Source organism: Anomaloglossus baeobatrachus, chromosome 5 (genome assembly GCF_048569485.1).
Source record: "Anomaloglossus baeobatrachus isolate aAnoBae1 chromosome 5, aAnoBae1.hap1, whole genome shotgun sequence".
NCBI lineage: Eukaryota > Metazoa > Chordata > Amphibia > Anura > Aromobatidae > Anomaloglossus > Anomaloglossus baeobatrachus.
In genome coordinates this window covers 549,067,780-549,081,124 of record NC_134357.1, presented here as the reverse complement: position 1 = coordinate 549,081,124, position 13,345 = coordinate 549,067,780, and the positions used below count along the sequence as shown (strand labels likewise).

Below are 13,345 nucleotides of genomic sequence, written 5' to 3'. Positions count from 1 at the left end.
TGGTGACAGGTTCCCTTTAAAAGCATGAACAAATCCCAAATGACAACCTCCGCAAAAGTGTGATAACCTACTGTAATACAATACCCATATACAGTGAATGCACATAACAATACAAAACATGCAATAAGTATGTGCAGCGCCACACAGCTAGCACAGAGACATATGTACAGCTAAATTCAACCTATCAAGTAATATACCGGATATGGGCACTGCAGAAGGATTAGTATAAAAATGAAGAACGTCAGGTATCCCTGAATAATGCTCTGTGCAACCGAGCCTGAAGCAGACCCAGTATATCAGAAAAGGCAATTATGATAACCCACTCTTATAATAGGCCCATAAACAATAATGCACAATAACAATACATTGATTAAATAAGCGTCATGCTACACAGCCAGCACAGAGTCATATGCATAGCTTCATTACAGGCTATTATAGCTCACTGCTAACATGTCAGGGCATCCATGTGATCCAATCAAATAACGAAAAAAGTAATACATAGGATTCTATAGCCAGTGTGATGATCCACTGACCCAGGAACTATCAATCCCTGTACAGATATAGATATGGGGCAACGAATGCAAAAATATGCCAAAAAGAACAGAAATATACATGTGCCGGGCTAAGAGAAGGGGGTGGAGGACTGGGATAAACGCTCTGTGCGGCAAAGCATAAAACAGGCCTGATGAGCCTGATATAGGTGCTGCAAAAGAGTATTAGAATAAAAGGGAAACCGTCAGCAAGTAAACGCTCTGTGCAACAGAGCATGAAGCAGAGCCACTATACCAGCGCTGTGCAACAGAGCATGAAGCAGAGCCAATATACCAGTGCTCTGCAGCAGAGCATGAAGCAGAGCCAATATACAAGCGCTCTGCAGCAGAGCATGAAGCAGAGCCAATATACCAGCGCTGTGCAGCACAGCATGAAGCAGACCCAATATACCAGCGCAGTGCAGCAGAGCATGAAGCAGAGCCAATATACCAGCGCTGTGCAGCACAGCATGAAGCAGACCCAATATACCAGCGCAGTGCAGCAGAGCATGAAGCAGAGCCAATATACCAGCGCTGTGCAGCACAGCATGAAGCAGACCCAATATACCAGCGCTGTGCAGCAGAGCATGAAGCAGAGCCAATATACCAGCGCTGTGCAGCACAGCATGAAGCAGACCCAATATACCAGCGCTGTGCAGCAGAGCATGAAGCAGAGCCAATATACCAGCGCTGTGCAGCACAGCATGAAGCAGACCCAATATACCAGCGCTGTGCAGCAGAGCATGAAGCAGAGCCAATATACCAGCGCTGTGCAGCACAGCATGAAGCAGACCCAATATACCAGCGCTGTGCAGCAGAGCATGAAGCAGAGCCAATATACCAGCGCTGTGCAGCACAGCATGAAGCAGACCCAATATACCAGCGCTGTGCAGCAGAGCATGAAGCAGAGCCAATATACCAGCGCTGTGCAGCAGAGCATGAAGCAGAGCCAATATACCAGCGCAGTGCAGCAGAGCATGAAGCAGAGCCAATATACCAGCGCTGTGCAGCACAGCATGAAGCAGACCCAATATACCAGCGCTGTGCAGCAGAGCATGAAGCAGAGCCAATATACCAGCGCTGTGCAGCACAGCATGAAGCAGACCCAATATACCAGCGCTGTGCAGCAGAGCATGAAGCAGAGCCAATATACCAGCGCTGTGCAGCACAGCATGAAGCAGACCCAATATACCAGCGCTGTGCAGCAGAGCATGAAGCAGAGCCAATATACCAGCGCTGTGCAGCACAGCATGAAGCAGACCCAATATACCAGCGCTGTGCAGCAGAGCATGAAGCAGAGCCAATATACCAGCGCTGTGCAGCACAGCATGAAGCAGACCCAATATACCAGCGCTGTGCAGCAGAGCATGAAGCAGAGCCAATATACCAGCGCTGTGCAGCAGAGCATGAAGCAGAGCCAATATACCAGCGCTGTGCAGCACAGCATGAAGCAGAGCCAATATACCAGCGCTGTGCAGCACAGCATGAAGCAGACCCAATATACCAGCGCTGTGCAGCAGAGCATGAAGCAGAGCCAATATACCAGCGCTGTGCAGCACAGCATGAAGCAGACCCAATATACCAGCGCTGTGCAGCAGAGCATGAAGCAGAGCCAATATACCAGCGCTGTGCAGCACAGCATGAAGCAGACCCAATATACCAGCGCTGTGCAGCAGAGCATGAAGCAGAGCCAATATACCAGCGCTGTGCAGCACAGCATGAAGCAGACCCAATATACCAGCGCTGTGCAGCAGAGCATGAAGCAGAGCCAATATACCAGCGCTGTGCAGCACAGCATGAAGCAGAGCCAATATACCAGCGCTGTGCAGCACAGCATGAAGCAGACCCAATATACCAGCACTGTGCAGCAGAGCATGAAGCAGAGCCAATATACCAGCGCTGTGCAGCACAGCATGAAGCAGACCCAATATACCAGCACTGTGCAGCAGAGCATGAAGCAGAGCCAATATACCAGCGCTGTGCAGCACAGCATGAAGCAGACCCAATATACCAGCACTGTGCAGCACAGCATGAAGCAGACCCAATATACCAGCGCTGTGCAGCAGAGCATGAAGCAGAGCCAATATACCAGATGTGGCACTGCAGAGGGGGTATCAGAGTAGGAGAGAAGCCCCACGCTTATGGCTGCCATACATGGGGCTTCTCTGCTACTCTGATACCCCCTATGCAGCACCACATCTGGTATATTGGCTCTGCTTCATGCTCTGCTGCACAGAGCATTTACTTTGCGCTTGCGGATGGTACACCTTGTACACCATGTACCTTTTAGTACAGATATTACACACAGGGATAACACAGCACAGGGCAGTTTCTGTAGTGTTACAGGCAGACATTTGTACATTATTATACTCACCTGCTCCTGTGCTGTGAGAGATGATGTAAGTGGCTTCTGCCTCCACTTCCTGTGGCTCCTCCTGGCTGTGCTGTTCAGAACTTGCATCTGCTTTTTCTCTCTGGTGCTTCTGTTCTCAGCTTCTTCTTGTTTGCTTAGCTCTCTCTTTCCTCTGCTTATTCTGCTCTGTCTCTCCTTGTCAGGTCTGTGTTTATTCTGCTCTGTTATCTTCTTGTCAGGTCTGTGTTTATTCTGCTCTGTTATCTTCTTGTCAGGTCTTTGCTTATTCTGCTCTGTTATCTTCTTGTCAGTCTCTGCTTATTCTGCTCTGTCTCTTCTTGTCAGGTCTGTGTTTATTCTGCTCTGTTGGCTTCTTGTCAGGTCTGTGTTTATTCTGCTCTGTTGGCTTCTTGTCAGGTCTGTGTTTATTCTGCTCTGTTATCTTCTTGTCAGGTCTTTGCTTATTCTGCTCTGTTATCTTCTTGTCAGTCTCTGCTTATTCTGCTCTGTCTCTTCTTGTCAGGTCTGTGTTTATTCTGCTCTGTTGGCTTCTTGTCAGGTCTGTGTTTATTCTGCTCTGTTGGCTTCTTGTCAGTCTCTGCTTATTCTGCTCTGTTGGCTTCTTGTCAGGTCTGTGTTTATTCTGCTCTGTCTCTCCTTGTCAGGTCTGTGTTTATTCTGCTCTGTTGGCTTCTTGTCAGGTCTGTGTTTATTCTGCTCTGTTGGCTTCTTGTCAGGTCTGTACTCTTTCTGCACTGTTTAGCTTTCATTTTCATTTTTCCCGCGGCTGTGCTGAACAAGCTCCGCCCCCTCTCCTGATTGGCTGTTCCCCTCCTGGAAGCTCTCACAGTTCTCTGATAGAAGTTGCTGGCCTGGCCATTCACCCCTCTACAGCAGAGGCCACGCTGTGCACTGTGGGTGAGTCTGCTCCTCTGTGTTGGTGCCTGCAGCTATTCACACAGTGCGGCCCCCCCCCCCCCCTTAATCAGCTGCTTGGTGACGGCCGGGGCAGCCGCCCATGCTGGGAATGATGGAAAAGTGCACACACCACGGGCAGCCGCTCCGGGCCCTTTTAGGTCACGGGCCCCGTAGCAGCAGCGTAGTCTGCCTCTATGGACGGTACGCCACTGGGTATCCTTTCTGTCCAGGCCTGTTTCATTAGTTTTGTGTTTTAAAAAAATTCTGTGGAAGCAGAAAAGCAGCAATGTCTGACTTTTTTTGATGTTTCCTCCTTTTATATTACATGGGATTATGATTTTACATCAGCCCATGATTTTCCCATTCAGGTCCCTACAATATTGTGGAGAATTTCTATATAAAATAATCTTTCTGATTTATTTCTCAAGGATTGCAATGGACAGAGACAAGATGGCGGAGAGGATATTACACCTCACCCTAGAGATCCTCTTCCGGCTTACTGGAGAGGTGAGAGATTCTGATGACGTCACATTACATCATTCTTATCTATGGGAATAACAGATGGACAGAACTGGAGAGGTGAGGACTCTGGAAATGTCTGGAGTGAGATTTCTAAGGCTATGTGCGCACGCTGCGTTGTTTTGATGCTGCGTTTTTGGCCGCTAAAAATGCACAAAAATGCACCCGCGTCGAAAAAAACGCATCAAAAAACGCATGCGTTTTTGCCGCAATTTGGTGCGTTTTTGGCTGCGTTTTGCTGCATTTTTGATCTCTGCGTTTTGCTGCGTTTTTCCAATGCATTGCATGGGCGGAAAACGCAGAAAAACACAGGAAAGAACTGACATGTCCATTTTTTTTTTTTTAACTCAAAAACGCAGGTAAAAAAACCAGATGTGTGCGGACAGCAAAAATGAAAACTCATAGACTTTGCTGGGGAAGCAAAGTCCTGCAGTTTTAAGGCCAAAAACGCACCCGAAAAACGTGCAAAAACGCACTGTGCGCACATAGCCTAACTGTGTCTCTCCATAACCAGGATTACACAGTAGTGAAGAAGACCTCTAGTGAGCGCTGTCAGGCCCCTGTGTCTGAGGGATGGGGAAGACCCCTGAGCCCAATCTCGGGGCCTCCACCTCACCCCCCGATACATGAGGACATCAATGACCAGAAGATCCTAGAACTCACCTACAAGATGATTGAGCTGCTGACTGGAGAGGTGACACTGCTGGGAATGCTGGGACATTATACAGTAACGCTATGAAGGGATCGGGCGGTGACTGTATCATTGTATGTGTCAGGTTCCTATAAGGTGTCAGGATGTCACCGTCTATTTCTCCATGGAGGAGTGGGAGTATTTAGAAGGACACAAAGATCTGTACAAAGACGTCATGATGGAGGTTCCCCAGCCCCTCACATCACCAGGTAATAGACAGGACTAAATACACACGGCCTATAATTATCTGTATGTAAGGAATGAATTCAGTCCCTGTATGTGTCTCCTCCAGTTCTATCCAGTAAGAGGACAACACCAGAGAGATGTCCCCGTCCTCTTCTCCCACAGGACTGTAAACAAGAAGATCCCGATGTTCCTCAGGATCATCAGGTAGATGGAGAGAAGGGGCCATGAAATCTCCCTATGATGTGTAGACGGCTGTGAAGGTCTTGTGCTCAGTCTTGTTTTATCCTCCAGTATTATATGTGTTATACTTGTGTAATGAGAGCGGTGGAGATGGCAGGATTAGAGCTGATCATAGATGTGACTTCTCCATCTGTCTGTGACTTTTACAATATTTCTTTCAGTGGGAAGATCTGACCCATATTAATCCTACAGAGGCATATGTGAGGGGTGATGAGTGGAGTAAAGAGGAGATTCCTACAGATAACCGCCCAGGTGAGTAGTGACCACTAAATGCAGAGAAGTCACAGATTCTTCTCAGTCACCGGCTGTGGCTGCTTTATCGCCGATGTAGTGCAGCCATATCACAATTGTATGGTCACCGTTTTGCTGCTAGATCACAACATTTTCTTTCACCTGGAATTGCTCAAATTACTTTAGGCACTGAAAGCCCTTCTTCTATAGACCTTACAACCTGAAGGGTCTACCTACCTCTTGGAATTAGAAGATGTTGACCTTTACCTGCCCGGATCTGTAAGCTACAAAGCCAAATGGCAGTGTATGTAGAATGTGCTGACAAATTAGAAAATCACTTGAAGAAAAATATTATGATTGGCGCCTAAGAGAAATTGTAAGATAATGATGCTATTTCCTTCTTAGAATCCTGATATCTTATTGGCTGAATCTCCCTTCTCTCCCTTTTGTGCTGCTGAATGTGCTCATATAGTCCCTACAAGGCCAGGTCCAGAATTTTTGGTCAAACTTTGCATTTATGATCAACAACATTAAATGTGCAGTGAGAGCCAAGTGTGAATTTTTGTACAATAACAGATTTTTCCCATTCTCTTGACGTTACAATTTCTTTTAAAACTGACTAACTTTGAAGGGGATTGCAATAAACTACAGGCAAAATATCACACCGATTCCATGATATATCTCTGAGCTGCGTGTGATTGATGACTCTAATATACATTAATTCACATCTGCGCAGGAGATGCGTTGCATGGCATGACCCCTGATTTCAAGGTATCACTCCACTTCAGAAACTCCATTATGTTTTTTATCCTAAGTAATTTCAAAGTACAGCACAATCGCTGCTGAATTGGGGAGCACCAATACTTTCTCTACTGTTCTGGTCAGGACTCATAGTAGCGCCATTCCTCCATCATAAATGACTGCAACTCCAGTTTAGTTTTGGACTCCTCCCCTCAAACATACGTTCTTCTTTGGGATATAAAAATCTTTTATTCCACGTCTTTTTTTGTTACAGGTTCATTCTGTATGATATATGATTGTGGTGGAATTGGCCTGCCTCACTTATGTGAGTGCAATTCTCTGGTAGACATTAAGTAAAAGGTCTCCATTGTCTCTGCCAAATGCCCGAGATCTAACTTTAAGGCGGGCTTTACACTTTGCGACATCGGTAACGATATATTGTCGGGGTCACGTCGTTAGTGACGCACATCTGGCACGTTACCGACATCGCAGCGTGTAAGCCCTAGGAGCGACGATCACCGATCGCAAATACGTGAAAAATCGTTGATCGTGACATTCCATAATGTCGCTGCTACCGGTACGATGTTGTTTGTTGTTCCTGCACCACCACACTTCGCTATGTGTGATGTCGCAGGAACGACAAACCTCTCCTTACCTGCGTCCACCGGCAATGCGGAAGGAAGGAGGTGGGCGGGATGTTATGTCCCGCTCATCTCCGCCCCTCCGCTTCTATTGGCCAGCCGCTTAATGACATCGCGGTGACGCCGAACGCACCTCCCCCTTGAAGGAGGGATTGTTCGGCAGTCAACGCGACGTCGCCGAGCAGGTATGTACGTGTGAAGCTGCCGTAGCGATAATGTTCGCTACGGCAGCTATCAAACAATATCGCATGTGCGATGGGGGCGGATACTATCGCGCTCGACATCGCTAGCAATTGCTAGCGATGTCGCAGCGTGTAAAGTACCCCTAAGACTCCTCATGACTGTACAAGTTGAAAAAGTTTTTTTAAAATGTCTAATATTTCTTCAGGAAATTAATCTGACAGAAAATATTACCCCTAAAGGGGGCTTTACACGCTGTGACATCGCTAATGCGGAGTCGTTGGGGTCACGGAATTTGTGATGCACATCCGGCTGCATTAGCGATGTTGCTGCGTGTGACACCGATGAGCGATTTTGCATTGTTGCAAAAACGTGCAAAATCGCTCATCGGTGACATGGGGGTCCATTCTCGATTATCGTTACTGCAGCAGTAACGATGTAGTTCGTCGCTTCTGCGGCAGCACACATCGCTATGCGGCCGCTATGCGGAAGGAAGGAGGTGGGTGGGATGTTCCGGCCGCTCATCTCCGCCCCTCCGCTTCTATTGGGCGGCCGCTCAGTGACGTCGCTGTGACGCCGCACGGACCGCCCCCTTACAAAGGAGGCGGTTCGCCGGTCACAGCGACGTCGCTGGGCAGGTAAGTATGTGTGACGGGTCTGCGTGATGTTGTGCGGCACGGGCAGCGATTTGCCCGTGTCGCGCAACAGATGGGGGCGGGTACCCACGCTAGCGATATCGGGACCGATATCGCAGCATGTAAAGTAGCCTTAAGATAGTTTAGATCATCAAGAGCCACCGAGCCACATCCTCTAATTACACCAGAGATGGTTCACCACTAGTTACTATTTTTTTTACTGATGAAGACTGTTGAGTTTGATCATTTCAGTAGATTTCTTATTATCTATACTCACAGATTTTGACTACAATAGTTAGTGCCAAAAATACTCTGATGTAACCACTGCCGATTTTCTGTTCCTAATCAGGAACCATTTTCATATCTGACGTGTCACTTTATGAGGTGATGACTTTGGAGGCTTCTTCTGATTCCAGTGATTCTGAGATACTTTCTGTTATACATCACATTTCTGGTAATTTTATGTTGATATATTTTGCATTTAATTTTGAAAATACCAGAAAATTGACAAATATTTTAGCAAGATTTGTAAGTTTCAATCTTTCCATTCGTATGATTTTAGAACAGATAGTCATACCACACAAAATAGTTAATTAACATCTACTGTATTTCTTCCTTAGGTCGGCTGCATTTTTTCCAATATTATCTTTTATATTTCCAACCTCCATTTATTTTTTGTGGATGATAGAAGGCTTACAATTTTAGCAACAAGTGTTTATGTCTTTAAGTAAAATATATAAAACCTATTTTTCGATAACAAATCAGATTTTAAATCGCTTTAAGGAGCTGAGATATTAGAAAAGTGTACTTTTCACTGTATTAAAAAACCGCGTTCAAGAATTAAAACAAAGTCGAATACAACAATTATTATTTATCATTTTACTACAATATTGATGTAACCTCAATTTTTTCATTTTCACAAAGTGTTATTGGAAACAAATGAACCTTACAAATTATTTTCCAACTTCTTCTGAATACGACAATGCCCGATATATGGTTGTACAGTACTGTCTGGGCACATGGCTGGGCTCAGAATGGAAAAATCACCATTTAGGTATTGTAGCACACAATTTGCTGAAATAGTTTCCAGGCAATCTTTGTGGTCACGTGGCAGCTCAAAAGATGGCTACCGCAAACAGGTTATTCGCTATTTACTCCACTTTCGAGATCCTAGGGATTACTTTGCCCTTCACCATTTAACTCCTATACATGGGTGTGAACTTACACCACAAGGACCCTTGGGCTGGGGCCACAGAGTTAGTTGCTCTTCAATGGTGCGAGATGACAATAAGAATATTCAGGTAGCCGGTCAGAACCAGGAGGACAGAGAAAATTCAAAAAGAGAAGACTCAAGAGTAGACAGTAAACAGGTCGAGGTCACAACAGGATAGAAATACACTAGTCAGGAGTTGAGCACAGACTGAACCAGAGGAGAACAAGGATATATCTGACAGCATCCAGGAAGATGCTTTGCGCTTAAGTAGGATGTGGTGCTTTCTAACTGGCTGAAGAATGGAGCAAATTACTCCAGCTGTACTACACACACTCCCATACTGCCAGACTGAATGACATTACTGATCCCAGCCACCCGAATGTTTGTGGCTGGACAGTGCCTACACTGCCCAGAGATTCTGTTTCCGACATTTGCTCCCAACACGAGCACCACCTGCAGAATTTAAAAGGCCGCTCCTTGTGACAGTAGCAGATCCCACAGGAGATGGGACACACCATTTGCTGAATCTGACAGAATGGCAGCAAACCAAAGCAGAAGAAAACCCCATAAAGTGACTCCATTTTGGCATATTATAACACTCGATGAATTAATCTAGAGTTGTAGTGACTTTTTTAACTCCACATGCCCTTTCCAGAAATTAACATGCAGTAGGTGTTGCAGTCTGAAAATTGCAAGTATGCCATTTTATTACCAACAACAGCGCCCAGATTGTGCTCCAGGAAAAATGCACAACTTAAGTACAGTGGGTTCTTCTCACTACAGCAATGCTAAATATATGGATGCTTTATGTGGTGTGGGTAAACTGCAAGGCTCAGAAACAAGAGGGAAAATTTAATTTGGGAGAGTGTATTTTGCTGGATGGGTTTATGGAAGCCATGTTGCTATTCAAAATCTTTGAGCCACTAAAGCCTGCTTTACATGCTACAATTTATCTTACGATGTGTCGGCGGGGTCACGTCGTAAGTGACGCACATCCGGCATTGTAAGTTACATTGTAACATGTAACAGCTACGTGCGATTGCGATTGAACGGTAAAACGTTCATCGCATGCACGTCGTTCATTCCTCAAGAATTGAACGTCAGGTTGTACATCGTACCTAGGGTAGCACACATCGCAGTGTGTGACACCCCGGGAACGATGAACAGATCTTACCTGCGTCCTGCGGCTCCTGGCCGGCAATGCGGAAGGAAGGAGGTGGGCGCTATGTTTACGTCCCGCTCATCTCCGCCCCTCTGCTTCTATTGGCCGGCTGTGTGACGTCGATGTGACGCCGAACGTCTCTCCCACTCCAGGAAGTGAACGTTCGCCGCCGACATCGAGGTCGTATGGAAGGTAAGTACGTGTGACGTGGGGTTTCTCGTGTATGCGACACATTCATCAAATTGAACATGCCGCACATACGATGGGGGCGTTGCAAACCATTAAAAATAACTTACATGGGGAGAAATTATATATTTTATTGAAAAATTTGTACAAAAACCATATAACAGATCGTTGTATAATTGAATGAGAAAGGGAATTTACTTCATGTTTAATCTGATTTTATTCATTTTTAACTTCATATCATAACAATACAACAAAGATAGTAGAAACAACATAATATTTTGAATACTGAATCTGTGTTTGTCCCAACATCTTCAAACTGTACAAAAAAACCCATGCAGTATTGACAAGCAACAACAACCCGTCAGTCATATATTAAAAGGAAATAGGAATGGGTAGACCCCCACATCAAGCAACATTGCAACATTGCAAACCTTAAATTGTATGATTGTGCCTGTACCACAGAGGACAGTGGCCAAGGGTGGTAGTGAAAGATCGCTAGAGAGGAGTAAAGGTGAGAGGGTGGGAAAAATGAACAAGGAAAGAAAAGAGAGGAAGGAGGAAAAACTGGAGGAGATTACAACGGCTTTTCAAATTGAGTAGGGGGAGCACAAAATACATTCTCCCTACCCTTGTCACGCTCCCCGGCTCCCTTGTCACGCTCCCCGGCTCCCCTGCCACGCTCCCCGACTCCCCTGCCACGATCCCCGGCTCCCCTGCCACGCTCCCCGGCTCCTCTGCCAGGCGTCCCCCGCTCCACAGCCTCCATGCCCCATCACCTGCGGTCCCCAGGCAGCCCGGTCCCCGCTCCCGGCGCCCGTCGGCAACTTTGCTCCAGCCCGGCACTCCTGCCTCCTGTGCACCGCTTCCTGCTCTGGCTTCTGGCACCCGGGCCTCGCGCATGCGCATTAGGGCGCGCGCGCGGTCATTGACCCTCTCTTAAAGGGCCAGTGTCCTCCAACAGGATATTGAAGAATCAGGTACAGGGTATATAGAGGGATCCTTTCCAAGTGGGCGGGGCCTGTTCTTCGTGTTTTGCTAAGCTAGTAGTTAGGTCTCCTTGTGTCTTGTGGTATACTTACCTATCTCTCTCGTAGAGCCGCTCCTGCCTCGCCAACCGGTCCTGACGATACCCGAACCCCGAACGGTGACTGTCTGCCATCCCGTCAGTTCCTACCATCTCCGATCCCTGTGGTGACACACCTTCTCGCTCCGTTGGTTCCGGACTCTGCCTGACGTCATCTCGGCCTCCGAACCTGAGCTCCGTCACCCGAACTACCTTCAGAGACCCCGTGGTCCCAGGGACTTCTTCACTCCACTCCTCTGAACGGACTGTCCTGCTACCCGTAGTGCTCCGGCTACCGGGCACCTTGCCCTCGGTGAGGTGTTCAGCCCAGTGGATCCACCTCCTGGGTCTGCCCGTCCACCTGGCCCTAACAACCCTGAGAAGAGAGGAAGGATCGTAGTGTTAGGGTGAACTCTTAACCAGAGATCACTAGTTGCCTACTGCCTGGTCTAATTGGTGTGGATCGAGTGCATGCTTGAAAAATGAGATCAGACACAGTCGGATATTCATCTTTCCTCGACAGAAGTCAGCCCATGCTCTGCTTTATTACAACTGAGCTTGCTCTGATATAATCTTGCAAAGGGGAATGTCCGGATGTGTTCATTGGTCAGTGGGTCGAACAATGTGTTAGTCCATGAGCTGATTGGTAGGCGTCATTGTAGGCGGGTCTATGACATCATTGGATGGATCCATGGTGATGGGAGGGACGTCATCTGGTGGATCCATGCTGGATCGTTTGGTCTGTGATATCATCTGATCTTTGGGTTGGTCTTCTAGCTTGACCAGGGGTCTTCCCTTATATGGTATCTTCTTACATCTGGACATTCCTTGCATTCCAGGCAAGGTGTGGAGAAACAGGCAAAGGTAGCCATCTTTATATCTGTGTCATGTGTATGATCTGAAACCTGAATTATGTAAGGCAAATCGACATATTTCCCACAATCCCTTGTCAAGAGGTTAATTAAGTATTTGATGGAAAGGTCCTCCTCAACAGTAGCTGGGAGTATTCCAGCCAAGATGGCTCTCCTCTTGGTTGTGGTAATGAATCAAGGGATGGCATCTCCCTAACTTTCAGGATGTGATAGAAATGGGGCTCATCCCTCTGTTTTCATTGAAGGAAATATTTAGCATTAAAACCCTGTAGGAATTCCGGGTTAGAGAAGAGGGGTGTAAGGGCTCATATCAAAGAGAGAGTTCCTCCGAACCTCCACATTCCATGTTTTAAGGGTTATTTTCAGTAAGTCCGCCTCCCAACCCAATTGTCCCCTTTTTTCAGTTCTAATGAACGGTAGATTGAGAGGGGTATCTCTAAGCTGAGTTGCTCTATATTACGTCATTGTTTAGACTCCTCATGAAACTGAAAGTCTACTAGTCTTGTTAGTATCGCTGTTTTCTGGTATAATTTAAAGTTGGGAAGTCCCACCCCTCCCCAGCACTTTTAAATGTCTGTATCTTGTGTCTACCATTTCCCAACACAAACCTCGAGAGCGCCGACTGAAGTTTAGAAAAAGAAACTGGGGGGAGAGGTATGGGGACTCTCTGGAATAGGAATTTAAATCTAGGAAGGATGTCTATTTTAATTGTGTTAATGCGTCCTAACCACAATAGGTGTCTCTTATCATATTTGTTAAGGTCCTTTATTTGTTTTATCTAACAGGGGTCGGAAATTGAGAGGAAGGATATTGGCAGGGTCCTTAGAAACCACTACCTCTAAGTATTTTCGGGCACCTACTGCCATTTAAAAGGAAAGCTATCTTTTATTAAGGCTACCTCATCATTACGTAGAGTCATGTTTAGGGCTTCAGATTTGAAAAAGTTAACCTCAACATTGCTGAGGTTGACAAACATCTCAAACT

General features: G+C 46.5%; 1 protein-coding gene across 1 annotated transcript in view; it reads left to right on the top strand.

Moving 5' to 3' along the window:
- Window positions 1–202: 202 nt before the first annotated feature.
- The window catches only part of LOC142312964 (uncharacterized), a 118,859-nt gene continuing 105,716 nt past the window's right edge, over window positions 203–13,345 (top strand). Inside the window, 6 exon segments of the mRNA XM_075351953.1 lie at window positions 203–223; window positions 4,835–5,014; window positions 5,097–5,220; window positions 5,304–5,401; window positions 5,599–5,689; window positions 11,521–11,612. Coding sequence (XP_075208068.1) covers window positions 203–223; window positions 4,835–5,014; window positions 5,097–5,220; window positions 5,304–5,401; window positions 5,599–5,689; window positions 11,521–11,612 — 606 coding nt within the window.